Here is a 16,147-nt window from a genome sequence, read left to right on the forward strand (position 1 = left end):
CAGCCCCATGGTCACATGCATGACATCAAGGTCATAGGCAGATGGTACGGCAGTCACAGTCAGCACTGCTAGGCACACACTACTACTAAACATACACCACTTTTACAATGGTCAAGGACACTTAAGACACAGAAGCAAAAGCAGAGGAACTATAAATGTTTTAATCATCAGGTATGGGAAATATTTCTGGGTCTGGGAGGAATTCTTAATGCCTCATTTTAGCTCTCTATCCCCTGTTTTAAATATCTGCACATGATTCCCAGAATAATCCATGAAAACTGGTTGGTGGACTGGCATTAAGCTGGTCACTAAATGTTTGTGGGTTTTTTCCTCCTCTGCAACTGAATTGGTCATTGTTGTAGGTATCATATGTAGATGGCTTGGAGGGCTGGATGGTGAAATTTATCCTAACACCTGAGGGTGGATTCTGGTGTGAGTATCCCAGAAGAGGAGAGGGTCTGACAAAAGGATGTACTTAACCTGGAACCAATAAAGCAAGGACAGTGCAAAAGCCAGGGGTTTGTATCTGAGTTGAATCAGGAGCAGGGATTCAATAGTTCTGGATCTTCCTGTTTCACTGCTTTTGACCGCAAAGGCCCGGGAGTTCCAGTTACTTACACCACTGCCTTTCTAATCAGGACTCATGGGACCTGCCAACCCTCTGGTCGTGACAGTGGTTATATAGATTTGATCTTTGAAACAGTCTTTAAAAACAACAAGAGATTGTATATGATCAGCTAGCGGCTGCGTTTCTCTGTGCTGGAACTATTATAGGTCAAGGGGACAATTAACAAAAGTAACAGTAAAAGCTGCCATATATCGAGTGCTTACTATATGCTGAAAACTGGGGTAGATGGTTTACCCACATTCGCCACCTAATTTTTCCAATAGGAGGGATGTAGGCTGTGCAGAAAGAATTTGTGAGAACTGTGGTTAACCCCTATGGCAGGGCTTGGGGTTTTCTTCAGAGATTTTTGAAGAAAAGGAAAGGGTGGTCTTTTTGGATCAGTTCCAGGAAATCCTGCCTGGAAATGGGATAAGACTGATCTCTGAGCCTTCTGTTCTGAGAAACAAGCCTGTTTTCTCAACATTCTGAGTTCTTGTGAAGGCAGCAGATGAAATGATCCTGGAAAAAGTCCCCTTGTTCTGAAGTTAAGATGGAACCAAGAGTGATGTGAGATGTCTTCCTGAACTTAAAAAGACCCCCCAAAAAACCCCCCAAAAACAACAGCAGCAACAAAAAACAAAACAAAACAAAAAAACCCCAAATGGCATTATGATGAGGTCTACTTTAAAAGTCCACATAGAACAATGAACTGTTTTTAGGGATTCTGGTCTTTTGCTCTCTTAATCTGCCTGGTTCTACGTGTCTACATATTTATATTTAGTGAAATCTAATGGGCACATTGGGATTAAAACTCCAGAGTCAGGATCTGGCCCATGTAACGTTGGCATTAATATCACTTAGCTGTAACCAAATGAACTAAGTGCTTAGGAAGAGCCAACTAAACACTTCTGTCAGTTATCAATCTCACAGCGATCCTAACAGAGCACAGCATGAACACTGGAGCACTGTCTTCTTTAAAGTGATAGGGAACAAGCATGGGGTGGTTTTGATGCCCATCTAATGATACCAGTGAATTTAAAGGTTTTTTTTTGTTTTTTGTTTTTTGTTTTTTTACCATCTATTCTCTAATTATTTCAAGTATTGAGCTTTGTTAGTATTTCCCCTTTTGAAACATCCATTCCTGTCTCTTCCTGTTTGGATTGCCATTCATATAGCATTGTAAAATGTGTCACAATTGGTAACACATTTGAACCTGTATGTTTTTTCTTTCACTAGTTAACATCTGGATCTATGTAAGCTGCTCCAGTTAGCTTTCTGAAAAAAAAAAAAAATAGCGAGACAGGACAGCTCCGCTTTAGGACCAGGAGGCAGATGAGCATCAGAACTCTGTCTTCTCTTATTGTATTTGGTTTAATTTGCGGCATGATTATACCTTCCCAAAGAGGGACAGTGAGCTGATGACTGAACAACAGCAATTATTTTAAACAGCATTGTAACATTACAAGCAATCTAGGATGAGATTTCTGGAAAAGAACAAGCTACCCCACCCAGATGTATTACAAATGTGCTTGACTGGCATTTGGAAAGAAGATAAAAAACTCTTATTAAAATTTAACATCAACTTGGCCAGACTTTGGGCTGAACTGGAAGAACAAAGTGCTGCTCAGTGAAAAGCCAGGGATGGGAGTGATGTGATTTCTACTTCTAAGGCTGAAATAATAAAAAAAGAGAATGGCCAACTAATTCCTTCATGGCAGGTCTACACAGTTCAAATTTCAAGTGTTATTTTGTACCAAATCTTGCTATTACCCAACGGCTTTTCCTTATGAAAGGCTTAATTTTTAGAGATATACAGATTTAGATATACAGATTTCAGTGGGAAAAGGAACTATCCACTGTCTATAATTGTTTTGAACAGATGGTTCTGAGCGGTGCTGGTGGACACAATGATACTGAAGATGACCTCACCTCAGCACTATTCACATGGTGGCCTGTCCTGGTCAACTTTGAATCTCCTGCTTTGCTCTAACCCTCCTGGTTTGCAAAGACTTGGCATGGGCACCATGGTCACAATACTTTAGGTTAGACAGAGATTCCATAAAAGCTTCTAAGCATTCTTCTTCCTTTTCCTCTATATGTTCCAGGCTCTTAAGCTGACTCATTGCATTTATATTCTGAGAGATTTCCCAGCCAAGTGCTTGGGTTGGGATTGTGGGAGGCACTAAACTCAGGCTGGAATGCCCTTGCCGATGTGGCAATAGAATGATTTGCCATAATGGCACTCATGTCAAGAGATGCAATCCCGCCCATGACATAAATTTTCTTTGTGTTAGTGAAAGATGCACTGCATTATATGCCACTCACCACAGAGGGACCACTCTGCTATAGAACGACTGCATGGACTAATGAGAACTTCCTAAGAGGCATTTCTTGTAAAAGTAATCATAAGGGGATCCATCATGATTTGGTCAGTTTGTCATGAAATATCAAAGTTACCCAGAGCCTTGAACACATCAAACAAGTACAAATGCAACACATACACGCAAAGCTAATTTAATATGATTCCTAGCAAATTATTAAACTCCACAGTGATGGGGCAAGGGGTTGTAGGGAAAGAGATCGAGAATGACAGAAATAGAGAGAGATGAGATATGCAAACAATTTTTTTTTGTTTCCATTTTAAAGAGTCTGATCCCGCCCAGGCAAAACTGAAATCCTGCCCAAACTGGCCAGAGGCCTGTGACTATGAGGACTGTATCTCAAAGCTGCAGGAACTACAGCTCTAGTCCTCATAAAAAAGGGAGGCAGTTTATTATCAAAATACAAACACGAAAATACTTCAAACCATTTCATTAGCAGCATAGTTCCAAATGCAACATTCCCTTTATCAATCAAGTTTAAATCATGTGGCTTCAACTCATTTGTCTTGCCAAGACCCTTAAAAGAGCAGTGCAAAAGAGGGAGAGAAGACATCTTTCCTTTTAAATGGCAGACAATCTTTATAAGGAATTCTCTAGGGTTCTATTCTGAAGACTATTCCATTTGATTTGGGGCACTTTTTAAATGGCCATTTGGCACTTCTGTTCAGAGTCTTAGGCACAGTGTGACAGAGTCAGCTTGGTGAGCCCTTCCCCATGCATTCGGTACAGCAGCTGGAACTCAGCAGGCAGCTGGTGTGATTCCTGCCACTTGGTGGTAAATTTGGTTCCTTTTTTGTCATAGTAATGGTATGGAAGATCTTCCCTTGTGTTGGGGTCAAATCCAAAAGGCCAGAATCCATACAAGTGGATCTCTTCACATATTGCTGATGCAAGGGTGTACATAAGAATACCTGTGCTCAGCCGTTTGGGTGACAAATGTTTGTTTTTCCAGTACCTGTGGAATAATAAGTACATGTGGATTCAGAGGCCAGTGCTGGTTTCAATCAGAGAGGGTCAATATGACTGGGCCAGGAGATGGATTTGTACATGTAACTGAAATAGTACTTGCCTTTCCCCCCCCCTCCCCTCCCCCTAATAGTACTGGCTTTGAATCTATCTTTTAGACTACAGAACACCTCTGGGCAGGACTGGCTACATAATTTGTGAGACCCAGCATAAAATGAAAATGTGGGCCCTTCCTTCAAAATTCACTGAGATTTTCAAGAGGGTGATAGCAGAGCATTAAATCAAGCACTGGACCCTTCTGAGCACAGCTTCTGTGTGACTGACTCTACAGGCTGTACATGTCTGATGCCAGTCCTACCTCTCGGTTGTCCTAAGGAGTGGTGGCTCTGACTCGGTGGTGACAACGCAGAAGGCCAGGAATGAGAATGACTATGTTTCTCATAGTCATTAACCTAAGGGCACCTTCTGTGTCACTCTCTTACCCTAGAGATTAAATCTTTCTTATTTGGTCTGGAGAGAGTATGGGGATTTATTTTTCTGTACCTTCTTATAAAAAAAAAATATTCTCTGTTTCTTTGTTTACTAGCTAGGAGCTCCAGAGCCCTTCTTAAGCATGCCGGGGTCTAAGAAAAGTATTTAAACACTTTCTGAATTAAAAAAAAAGTTAAATTGTGGCTATTTTTCCTTCCATATTTATACAGTAGTTTGAAACCTTCCTACCTATACTACCACATATTTGAGAGTGCTGGTGTGTATGTGTGTGTGTGTGTGTGTGTGTGTGTGTATCATTAGCTATGCAGGCAAAATTAAACTGTTCATGAATCAAGTTTCTATGGACTGTATTTCCTTTGAGTTTTCATTGAAGCAGGGTATTTGGTTCAAGCCCGAGTGACGGTGAAGAATTATGCCTAACTCCACGGTCCTTCTGAAAAGCTGGGGGCAGGACAGGCCACACAGGCCAATTTCCTGAAGTTTCTAAGCATGTGTAGTTCCTTCTTTACTACTTGAAAGCTTCATACATAGATCTTTCCCCATTCCAGTTGAAATTTAAAAGTTTAGTCTTGGCTTTTCTTACCTAGGAAGTTAGAATGACTTCTGACAATTCTTTTGGTATGGCTGAACTTAAATAAAGCAAGAGGGGAGCAAAAGGATATGGTCAAAAGACCAGAGGAGGACAGGTTAGTGGGGGGCCTGGCTTCTAAAATTCTGTTTCTGCCCATTTTGGGCAGTGACATTGGGTAAATAGCTCCTTTTCTTTGTACCTCAGTTGATTCATCTTTAAACTTAGGAGTTGGGCTACATTACCTCTCAAAAAAATGACGATACATCTTGGGAAACTAGGATAGTCCCAAATTTTATTATCCTGTTGTCATTATTAATAGCACCCTCTTTCTCTCAAAGACAAAGTTCCAGTTTAGACTATATATTATGATCCTAACCCTACCTGTTAGATATATACCACTTTATTAGATGATAATTCCTCCTTCTGTGAGAGGTCAACTAAACAGATCTTAAGTTTGGGAGACTTTAGAGGATTATAGGATGGAGATAAAAATCTTTAGAAATCCCTGGTTACCAGTCCTCCCAGAACTCATTTTAACTCATAGGACTATCTGGACAGTATGTTAGGACATGGAGGCTATTTGTAGACAGGAAATTAGAGTTGAGGCAGTTTCCTCAGATGATTTAAAGAAAAAAACCTTACAATCAATTTTGCTTTATAAAATTCCCTGGACAGGGGCTCTGAATTCTGACTACACATTAGGGTTAGGTGATAGCTTTCTTTACTCAGACTCCCACAAAACCCACTCCCTGCAATTCTCAAGTGCATGCTCTGAAAAGAAAGCAGATGAGAAGAGGCAAGACACTTGTGTCAGCTGTCCTCTGTTTGCCCCTCCAGAGCCACCCTCCACTCTGATCCACTCTGCTTCACGCCCTGGGATGCATCTGGATCTGAACTGCATCAATGGGCTTCCTTGCCTTCTGGAGAGTGATTAAGAAAAACAGCTATGTGGGCCTTCCCCCTGCCCCCTTTCAGATAAATTTACATTAGAATTCCTTGAAGTAGAAACAAGCAACAGTATTTTTAAAAGTTCTCCAGGTGATTCTAATGTACAGTCAGAGTTAAGACTCATCAGAATAGACAAAAAAAATTGAATTTCTGGTCAATCTCTCTATCAAATTATAAGGCATAACAACAAGCTCATAAAATACCCTTCACATGTTTTGGCACTGAAATCCCAAATGATAAAGGCTGATTATACAATTTATGATTTTCTCGTCTTGGACATCGATAAAACACCCAAATATCAAATAAAAAGGAACATTTTAAGTCAATTGCATCATTTTTTAGAAAACTACTTGGTCTGTCTAATTTTGCCATTGGCATTATCGGGGCTTAGCTATCCATTTAAAGAAAATTCTTGATTTTTGATGATTTCCATGACTGCCTGTCAGGCTTACCACCAAGATAGGAGACAGGAGGGAATAGAGAGGGGAGACCGATGAAACACCAATTTCCCCATTTGGCACTTGTTACCAGCTGGGGGTAGAAGATAGAACTTCTTACCTAGAATGATTCATTCTTTCATTACAAAAACATAAGAGTTTGCCCTAAAGTGCTAAGCTAACAACAAGTAACTAATCAGATACCTCCCACCCCCAAGAGATTACAATATTGATTTGCCATCTGGTGGGGTAAGACTTAAAGGCAATAAAATATACACACCTGTTGACATGTTGCATTATATTTCCAGGCCAAGCCAATTGGACCTTTAACTGACCTCTGTGTTCAACAAAAAAGTCAACTAATGTCCTGGTAACAGTTGCTGAAGTGTGGAAGAAAAATGCAGGGATCCAAAGAATGGCCCCATCGAGCTTTTTTAAACTGAGGAAAAAGTTGTTACGGTCCTGAATGGTCAAAAGATTGTTGTAATATTTTTCCAGAATGCTGGGGTTGAAGGTGGTAAGGTTGGTTTTCCTTCCAACATCTCTTTGGAAAGCCTCCGTAGGGGCAAAATTGCAACGGAAAACAAAATCTGACTTATCTATTTCTTGTCCACACCGGCTCCCTGTCAGGATCCCACTATTTCCAACCACAGCACAGATATTAAAATGCTTATTCACAATGGGTGATACATCTGGAAGCAGTGATCGGAAGTTATTGCTAATAGAGAAAACATATTTATGGCTGGAATAATCATAGTGCATCAGTTGTCCGATCCGAACACTATTCTTGGTCAAAGAAAAATTTTTTATTACATCGACATGCTGAAGAATTTCTTGCCTAAAATGAAAAGAAATTCATTAAATGCATCCCATTCAAAAGAACTGATTTTCCATCTTATGTCTTATGCTGCCATTCCATTCAGACAAGAATCGTGGGTACATCGTATCCAAGAAAGATTATACATTCATAGTGATTGTGGTTGTTGGGGAAAAGACTGCTTCAGAATCCACAGACATGCTAATTTCTCAGCCAAGCCAAGTTCTGGATGTAATCCTTCAAGGCTTATCAGTGGTGTAATTTACAGTTCTAGCTGCCATTCTTTGGTTTTCTATTCCACGTGAAAAGTATATTTGATCAAGGAGGAGGCATAGGACAAACTATGTCAGAAAATACAGGGAGACAATTTACACAGGCTCCAAAGAGCTCACATGAATGCACAAACACTGGTGACTTAGAGTTTGTAACTAGGGACTACTTGCTTGCTATTGGACTGCAGTGTTCAAGGAATATCAAATATCGCTGGTATCCAAATAAGAGCCAAATAGATATGAGTCAGTATAGTACTATCTATTATTAAAATATGGAAATGGTAGTATCAGTGAATGTAGTTGAATATTTAATAGAAATGAGATGATAATCTCATTAAGGTCCTTTGAATAATGAAACAGGAGTATTTTTCTGCTTGATTGTATAGAAACACAATTTAGCTGGAGTAACCTAATCCTTAGAAAAAGAGGCTATGGTAAACGCTGAAAATGTGTGTATATTCTAAGAATTCAGAGGATAAACCAGGCAAGGGTGATAGCACTAATTTCGGGTTGCCTTCATGTTGAGCTTTAAGTAAAAGTAAGCATTTCCTCTTAAGGTTTCAGCTATTTAAAATATTTAAGAGAGACCAATAATATGTTACTTTGCTACTAGATTCTCTAATTCCAAGAAATCACACTGTGAATTTCCTTTGTCTTTTGCCTAAAAAATAAAAGGACTGAAGCTAAATGTTTTGTATATCATCACTTTACCTGGAACTCTATTTTTTAAAATATCTTCATTTGTCAAAGTATAAAGCAACATAAACTGAAAGCTTTAATCTAAAACCTCCAAAGTTACTGATACTGCTCTTTACAAACTATCCTTTACCTGTTATAAAGGTAAATTTAAAATGATACTGGGAAAATTAGAGCCTGTGAAATAGATGGATTGAAAGGAGGGAAGTTTTGAGAAGGAAATATTGTTCTGACTGGTCATGGCCTAGTGTGGGAAGAAAATTCTTATTCAGTTAGAAATATGTTTTGGGGAAGGTATTATGTATACTGCCATTAAAGTTTTCTGTGTTGTCTCTAGAACAAATATTGGCCTAGGAACTGAATAGTTTAAAAGAAAGGCACATCTGTGGTTTTAGAATTAATTATTGCCAGGGAGTAAGTTTCTAATTAAACAGCATTTAAAAAAATTTTAATAATAATCACATGACTATATCAGCTTTTCAAGTAAACAACATTTTCATGACATCATACATATCTAGTGAATTTAATTCTGTCATTAACTTAAAAAAGAGTGCAGAAACCAGAAATGCTATGACCAAACACAATCCTCTAAATGAGTGGTAAAATGAGTACGTGTAAAATAAGTATTCACACCCCTAATGAATACACTAGATGGCTCACATTCCATTTAGCAGCATAATAATCCCACCAACAAGGAAGGAGTAATGACTTATCTGGGGGTTGCTAAGAGGAGACCAGAATCACTCAAGATAAAAAATTTGAATAAATCTCATTCTTTCCCACCTCACACACAGACACACACACACACACACACACACACACACACAAACCCCATACATACACACACATAAACTCCCTCATGTACAAACAGGCTGTTTTAAGACAACCTATAAAAATGATGTTGGATAGCTTTTATAATATGTTAAGGGCTATAAAGGTTTAATGAAAACAAATATGTAAAACCAAAACAAAAGCCATACTTAGATACCTGCATATATTTAGGCTTTTTTCACTAGTAATTGACAGGGGCAGATTATGGTATTTGCTGCTGCGTGTTTCAGGGTGAGACAATTCTATTTTATTACATTAAAAAATATTTTTTTTCTCAGTGGGAGAATGAAATGCCTTAGGTGGTCTTTATGCAACTAACTTTTTATGTATGTATGTATGTATGTATGTAGTATGTATGTATGTGTATATGTATGTATCTAGTAGATGGCTTTGGCAGTATTACCCATGCATGTTAACTGTAAATCATTGTGCTCAATTAAGCCCAAGTTAGGGAGGATATTGGAAATGTCTTTTTCTCTTCCATTCAAATTGGTCTTCTTGATGTTTTCCTTTTAGGAGAGGGCACTACATGCATAAAGAGGGGTTACCAATCAGCCTTTGTGCAGTCAGGCTGAGAAGACAATGCAAATAACACCTCGGGATGAGGGGCAGATTTTACTTTTTTTTTTTTTTTTTGCATTATTTTGTTTTGAACTCCAGAATTCAAAATCACCTTTCGGATCTTTTCCCCCTATCCTACCTTTGATGCAAAAACGCTGTCCGATTAAATGTCCACTTAGAAGGTTTCTCCTGGAGTTCGTGGGTCAGAGAATTCGTAATGGGCACAAAAGACGGATCTAGAAACTTCAGCGCAAACTGTGACCTGCAGAGGAGCACGAGTACACAGACAGGCGAGCTGGCCTCAGCTGGGGCGGCCCGGGGGGCGGTTAGAGCCCCGGCGGCTGGGGCGCGGGGGGGGGGGGGGGGGGGGGGGCGGGGGGCGCGCACCTGGCGCACGCGCGGGCTGCATCCCGGCCGGGCCGCTCTCCTTCGGTCCCCTCTGGCTCCCACGCACGCCCAGGGCGGGGAGAGAGCAACCCAGGGAAATCCGCCTCCATTGTCCACCCCTGGTGCGGGAGAGACCGTAAGATGGCCGTCTGCGGAGAGCAGGGCCGGGAGCCGGGCCCGCGGCGCCGGGAGGGCCGGGCGTCAGCACCGCGGACAGCGCCCCCCCCCCCCCCCCCCCCCGGGGGCCGACGGGCCGATGGTCGGAGAGAGGCCGAGGATGCCGGGGACCCAGGGGGAGCCGGGGGCGGCTCCGGCCTTAACCTCTTAGTTCCCGAGCCTCGCTGACTCCGCTCCCTGTCCCCGCCCGGGGACCCCCCCCCCCCCGGAGGCCGCGAGCCTGCTCCGCTCTCGTTGCCCCGATCGGGCTTCCCTGCGCCGCGCGGACCACAGGTTGCCCGCTGTGTGCGACACCTGCCCGCAGGAGGGCCCCCCGGGAGAGCTCCTAAGGGTCACAGGAAGGCGCAGGGGCTCTCGAGGGGTCGCGCCGGCTGCACCTGGCGCCTTCCCGGTGCAGCCCCTCGCCCGGGGTGACCCGGGCCGGGGGCGAGGGCAGGCGGCCCCACGGAGGCCCGCTTCCCGCAGAGGGCGGAGGGATCGCAGGATCCGGGAACGGCGGTGGGGGAGGGGAGGGGGCAGCGGGAGGGGGCGGGGGCGGGGGCGGGGGCGGGTGCCTGGAGGCAGCAGGGGCAAGGGGAAATGCCCCGGGGGCTTCAGCGGGACAGGCCGCGCCGCGTTTGCTGGGGTGTGGGTGGGGGGAGAGGAGCGAGGACCGCGCCAGGGGAGTCCAGCGCCTGCGCCATTGAGGCCGCCCTGGGCCGCCGAGTCCGGCCGCCGAGCCCGCGGACGCCGCACCGGGAAGGCGCTCAGCTCACGCAAGAGCATCTCCCCGGCTCGGCGCCCCCCTACACGCGCACACACACGCGCACACACACACAGGCACACACTGCCTCTCCCTCCATCATCGTTCTCCTTAAACCCTCCCCCCATTTTTGAGATGGGGGAAGGGATGCCGAGGAGGAATAACGAGAAATGCAATCCCATCGATTAGGACCACGGCTCTTAGGGGCTTTGGTTCAAAAAAAAAAAAAAAAAAAAGGACGGGGGTGGGGTGGGGAGGGAGAATCAGAGAGGGGAGTGGAAGGACCACGCAGTTATCTTGCCCAAAGTGTCTCGGAGAAGCCAAAACACCCCCTGCCCGGTTCCCCCTCCCCTCCCCTCCCCTCCCCTCCCCCCCAAACCAGGTACCCGAGGCCGCTCAGACCCGGGCCCGCACTCACCGGAACCCCGCGTGGAACATGTACATTCGGGGCGCCCCCGGGTTGGCGTACTTGGGAGTGGTGAAGATGTTCTCCTTTTTCAGGGACACGTAGCTGATGAGCGATAGGATCAGCAGGGCGACGCTGAGCATGACCAGCCCCAGCACACTGGCGACCCGGGCCATTTTGCAGTGTCTCATCCCGGGCTGCGCCGGCATCAGGGGAAGCAGGGGAGTCGGTCCATGGAGCGGCCGGCAGCTCGCCGGCGTGCCAGCGTGTGCGTGTGAGTGTGTGTGTGTTCGCGCGCGCGTGTCGGCGCGTGTGGCGGGGGAGGGGGGCCGGGCCGGGGCGCGCGAGGCCCGGGGGGCGGGGGGCGGGGCGGGGGGCAGGAGCCCCGCCGGGAGCCGACCCGGGGCAGGGCGGGTGCCGGAGGGTCTGCGCGGCGGCGGGGACGGGGGGGGGGGGCGCGGGCGCGGGGCGTCCCCGGCCGCCGCTCAGGCTCCCCCGCGCGTGGCCCGCGCGCCTGCCGCCGCCGCCGCCGCCGCCTGCAAGATGGATGTGGTTGGAATAACGCGACGGTTGGGTCTAAGCCCGGGGATTTAATTAACGAGCCCTCGTCTCCCAAATAAGCGGGGGCGGGGGGGGGGCCGAGGAGGGGAGCTGAGGCTGGAAGGCTGCAGCCCGCGTCACTGGGCTCCCCCGGCGAGGGTTGGCGCGACCAGGTGCCCGTGGCCACACGGGAGCCCCGACTTGCTGCAAAGGACCCTTCGTTACTTTGTAAATGTGTTCAGGGTGGGGTGGTAAACAACTGCACTTGCCGTCCTGCAGGTTATTCAGCAGAGACAGCGCTTTTAGGAGGAGACACCCTTGCAAGCTCCTCTCCTCGGCACCGAGGCACCGCCCCGAGCCCCACCACGGGGCCCAGCAGGCCAGCACCCCAGCAGGCCAGCACCGCAGCAAAGACGCCCCAACAGCTGCTGGGCCAGCCTGCCTTGTGAGCGCTTCAAACCTCCCTGGAATTTTCCAGAATCTCTCCCCTATCCACTTCCTGTGCCCATGACATGTATTTCCCCCCCCCCTCTCTAAAAGATGGGCAGTGCCTAGCAAGGTTAAGAGGTGAGCTGTGAGTGTGGAGGGCCTTGTTCTAGCACACAGCAGGTGGCCCGGCCCTGTTGACCAGGCCTGGAGCAGTGCTTCCTGATTTAACTCTACATTGCCCACTCTCCTGACCCATCCCCAGGGCCAGCTCTTGGGGATGGGCCACCTGACAGCCCTGTGGGGGCCAGAAGCTAAAGGCACTATAAACTTTATAAATGCATAGAATTCTCTTGTGAAGGAGCTCAAGAACCAGGTAAGAGAGGCTGCCTCTAAGAGTGGAAGGAAAGCTCACCGCCTAACACTTTGCATTGCTTGACCTTCAGTTTGTTTTAGAATATTCGTATGTTGCCTGTTTTAATATTCATTGGAAATAAAAATTAATTCATTTTCAGTCAGGCTGCTGGTTCCTGGGGCAACCCACATATTTCTTGAGTTCTGTTCTTTGCAATTAGCTTGTGGCTTCTTCCACTCTCGTATTGTGCTTAGCCTGGTCCTTCCAATACTGGTCAATAAGCACTAATGAAAGAAGCTGGAGGTGAGAAACTGGCCTCTGAGAACCTTTTCCAGTAAAGCAAAGGGATACTTTCCGAGATGGTTATGATTTCTTTCTCTCTTGAACTTCTTGCTTTATGGACTCTGGTGGACCTAATGTTATGATCTCTCTCTGGACCTCAAATTCCTCAAAGGGCTGAACTCCTGGACTGTAAACTCCTGCAAAGCCAGGGCCCCATCTTCTTCCTTGCTATTTGCTCATACTGGCCAGGAATTGTCCCATGTAGAGGGCACGCTTAATAAATATTTGAGAACTGAATAAGGTCCCCTGTGAAAAACATGTGTCCAGTTGTGGACAGTGGCATTGCAAATGTCTGTTTTCAATGAATGACAAAGGCAGTTGCTCATTTTTCACTCATAGAAGACATTTCATACCAAAATCTAAAAATGTGGAATGGGGCGCGTGGGTGGCTCAGTCTGTTAGGCATCCAGCTTTTGATTTGGCTCAGGTGGTAATCTTGGGGTCAGGAGATGGACCCCTGAGTCAGGCTCCATGCTAGATGTGGAGTCTGGGATTCTCTCTCTCCCTCTCTCTCTCAAAAAAAAAAAAATTAGAAAAGTAAAATGTGGGCCAAAAGGACACAAATAATCTTCTTTTTCTCATGGGGCTTTCCTTATTTAAAAAATGTTAGAAAAAGCCTGCACACCTGTATATGATGAATACTCAAATCCTATTTTTTGAATAATTACTATAGTTTCTTTTAATGAGAAGAGCATATAAATATAGTATAAAAGGCCAAAAGGAGTAAGATCTTCCCTTAGAGAGCTATCTAGGAATTACACATATTAGAAAAACTCTTCTTGATCAAGAAGTCAGAGAACATGCCATGGAGCGCAGAGTAAAGGTTACACTTTCTGGCTCTGGAGCCAGCAGACCTGACTTCGGAAGCTTACTCTGGCACCTACAGCTGTGTGACCTGAGCTAAGTTATCAGCCTCCTTGTGTTCCTTACTCCTCATCTGCAGAATCAGGATAAAAACCTTCCAGGAGTTGGGGGAAGATGAAACAAGGCATGTAAAGGCTTTGGCACAGCTCCGGGTATATTAAGCTGTTAATATGAGCTAAACAGCTTGGGCAAGTTTTCAGTGTCTTTCTCTGACCTCATAAATGACCCACTACAGAATGTATGGGAAGGGATGTACTTGGTGAGGCACTGTCATACAGGAAACAGTAAAAATCAAGAAGCTCTTTGGTTCTTTTTTAAAAAACAACATAATAGGCTTTCCTGGGACATATGATACAGACACTCATTCTATCTGGATTTAAAGGTTGATATATTGCTTATGTTAGGCATACCTTTGTGAATCTTCTAAAGAAAGTCCTAGTAGGATGATTCCCATATTGCATATGGGTCACTGAAAGTCCTATGATGTAAAAGGAACCAATTAGCCAGAAAATAAACCAGCGTGCAGGAATCCTGTGCCTGGCCTAAAGGTGAAAACGACAATTACCAGAGGGAAAAAATTCTGGGGATGGTGCCTCGCAGAGCAACTGTGGTATTGGTTATGGAGTTTTTCAAGCCTGGGTTGATAGCTACTTAGTAAATTAAAAAATAATTAGGAATTTCTGCAGAATATCACTTAACAAGTTTCATTAGAAATGAGAGCATAGGAGTTGTGAGCATAGGAGAGTGAAAACAAGAAATACAGAAATGAAAGACCCCTCTGACTTATGTTTTCTAGGGGAACTGTTGTTTTGGACACAAGTAATTCCCTCTCCCCCTCCATGAGTGCCCGCCTTTTGCAAACATGGCTCTGTGACCCTGTCTAGTTCCTCACCAACTCGTATCTACCCAGAGTAGATTTCAGGCATTTTAGATGGGAAAGCTGGGAAGGATGATGTCTTTTGTTAGAAAGAGCTTCATTCAAGGGCACCTGGGTGGTTGAGCGTCCAGCTCAGGTCATGCTCTCAGGGTCATGAGATGAGGCCTCACACTGGGCTCCACACTTAGTGCGAAGTCTGCTCAAGATTTTTTCCTTCTCCCTCTGCCCCTCTGGCCTGTGCTCTCTCTCTAAAAATAAATAAATAAATCTTAAAAAAAAAAAAGAAAGAGCTTCGTTTATTCATTTATTTCTGTTTTCTTTCATCAATTCATTAAATAAAATGTGTTGGTTATCAGACACCTTGCTGGACAGATAAAGGGTTATGAAATCATCCTTGACCTCCAAATGCTTACGGTCTTGCAGGAGAGAGAGGAGTAAGCGTAACGGCAGTACCATGTAAGCAGGCACTGCTATAAAGTAGGCATATTGCTAGTACTCTGGAGAGCTCAATGATACAGGGCTGATGGGGGAACTAGGGGGAGAAATGTGACGGGTAGGCAGGGTTCTCCATAGAGAGCAACATCTGAGCTGAGTTTTAAAGTATGAGTAGGATTATTAGGTGAAGAGGCTAAAAAAGGAGGCAGGGAAGATTACAGTGGGCTTGAGGAACACCAAGAGATATGAGGTGACTGACTGCCACAAAAAAGAGGAGCCTAGAAAGGGAGTGAGGACCAGATTGTAAAGGGTCTTGGATGATGTGCCTAGGAGTTGGCTGTGTTCTTGGTAGCTCTGCTCACAACTGCCCAACATTTAGGAGAGGAATGGCTCAATCTAATTTGCACTGAATGGATATAGGAGCAGCTGGAGGCAGGCCCGTGGGGAGATGGGAACAGCAGCTGCTCATGTGGACATCAGCTGATGTGTCCCGTCCGCATGCAAGAAGCAGCAGCATGCCTTAATTTTTCAATGTAGCAATTGATCATTTTCTGTGAGGAGATACTCACTCCTGAGTAAGGTGCCAGGGAGTTGACTTTTGGAAAGGCAAGTGACCCCTCCTAGATGACATGGATATCATAGTCCATGGAGCTCAGGGACAGTTGAGCTCTTCAATCACATGTGACTGGAGTTCTTTCAGCACATTACTGCGTGATTTCTTAGTTTCTGGTAGGTCTAACAGTGGCCACAGGGAAAGATTTTGGGCTTTGGGCGTTTTCTACCTCCTATTTTCCCATGGAAGATACTTTATGAGCTCAGAGATGGGAAAGCCCTTGTAGCCAAAGAAAGCTTCACAAAAGCCTTCAGATGGAACTGAGATGAGAAAGATGCATGGAAGTTTCTAGAGGTGGAGATGGTAGCAGAGGGCAGGGCAGGCAGGGGTAACCAGGCTGAACAAAGATGCGGAGGCAGAAGAGAGATAGGTACGTTGGGACCAGGAAACAGATAAGTCCACTT

The 16,147-nt window shown here is 45.1% G+C and overlaps 1 protein-coding gene across 1 annotated transcript; it reads right to left on the bottom strand.

The window, feature by feature from the left end:
- Positions 1–3,183: 3,183 nt before the first annotated feature.
- Positions 3,184–11,560, bottom strand: LOC129514439 (sia-alpha-2,3-Gal-beta-1,4-GlcNAc-R:alpha 2,8-sialyltransferase). The gene is made up of 4 exons (XM_055333000.1): positions 11,304–11,560; positions 9,719–9,841; positions 6,683–7,240; positions 3,184–3,943 (listed from the first exon to the last, which is right to left on the bottom strand). Exons 1-4 carry the CDS (start codon positions 11,498–11,500, stop codon positions 3,661–3,663), a joined length of 1,161 nt encoding a protein of 386 aa, XP_055188975.1. The 5' UTR covers positions 11,501–11,560; the 3' UTR covers positions 3,184–3,660.
- Positions 11,561–16,147: the final 4,587 nt, after the last annotated feature.

Source organism: Nyctereutes procyonoides, unplaced genomic scaffold (assembly GCF_905146905.1).
Source record: "Nyctereutes procyonoides isolate TBG_1078 unplaced genomic scaffold, NYPRO_anot_genome, whole genome shotgun sequence".
Classification (NCBI taxonomy): domain Eukaryota; kingdom Metazoa; phylum Chordata; class Mammalia; order Carnivora; family Canidae; genus Nyctereutes; species Nyctereutes procyonoides.

Excerpts from the sequence above, each read along its gene's own strand:
- LOC129514439 (XM_055333000.1), bottom strand. The coding sequence starts at position 11,500 with ATGCCGGCGCAGCCCGGGATGAGACACTGCAAAATGGCCCGGGTCGCC. Across the intron at positions 9,842-11,303 it reads ATGTTCCACGCGGGGTTCCG|GTCACAGTTTGCGCTGAAGT; the intron begins GTGAGTGCGGGC and ends GCTCCTCTGCAG. Across the intron at positions 7,241-9,718 it reads ACAGCGTTTTTGCATCAAAG|GCAAGAAATTCTTCAGCATG; the intron begins GTAGGATAGGGG and ends TTTTCATTTTAG.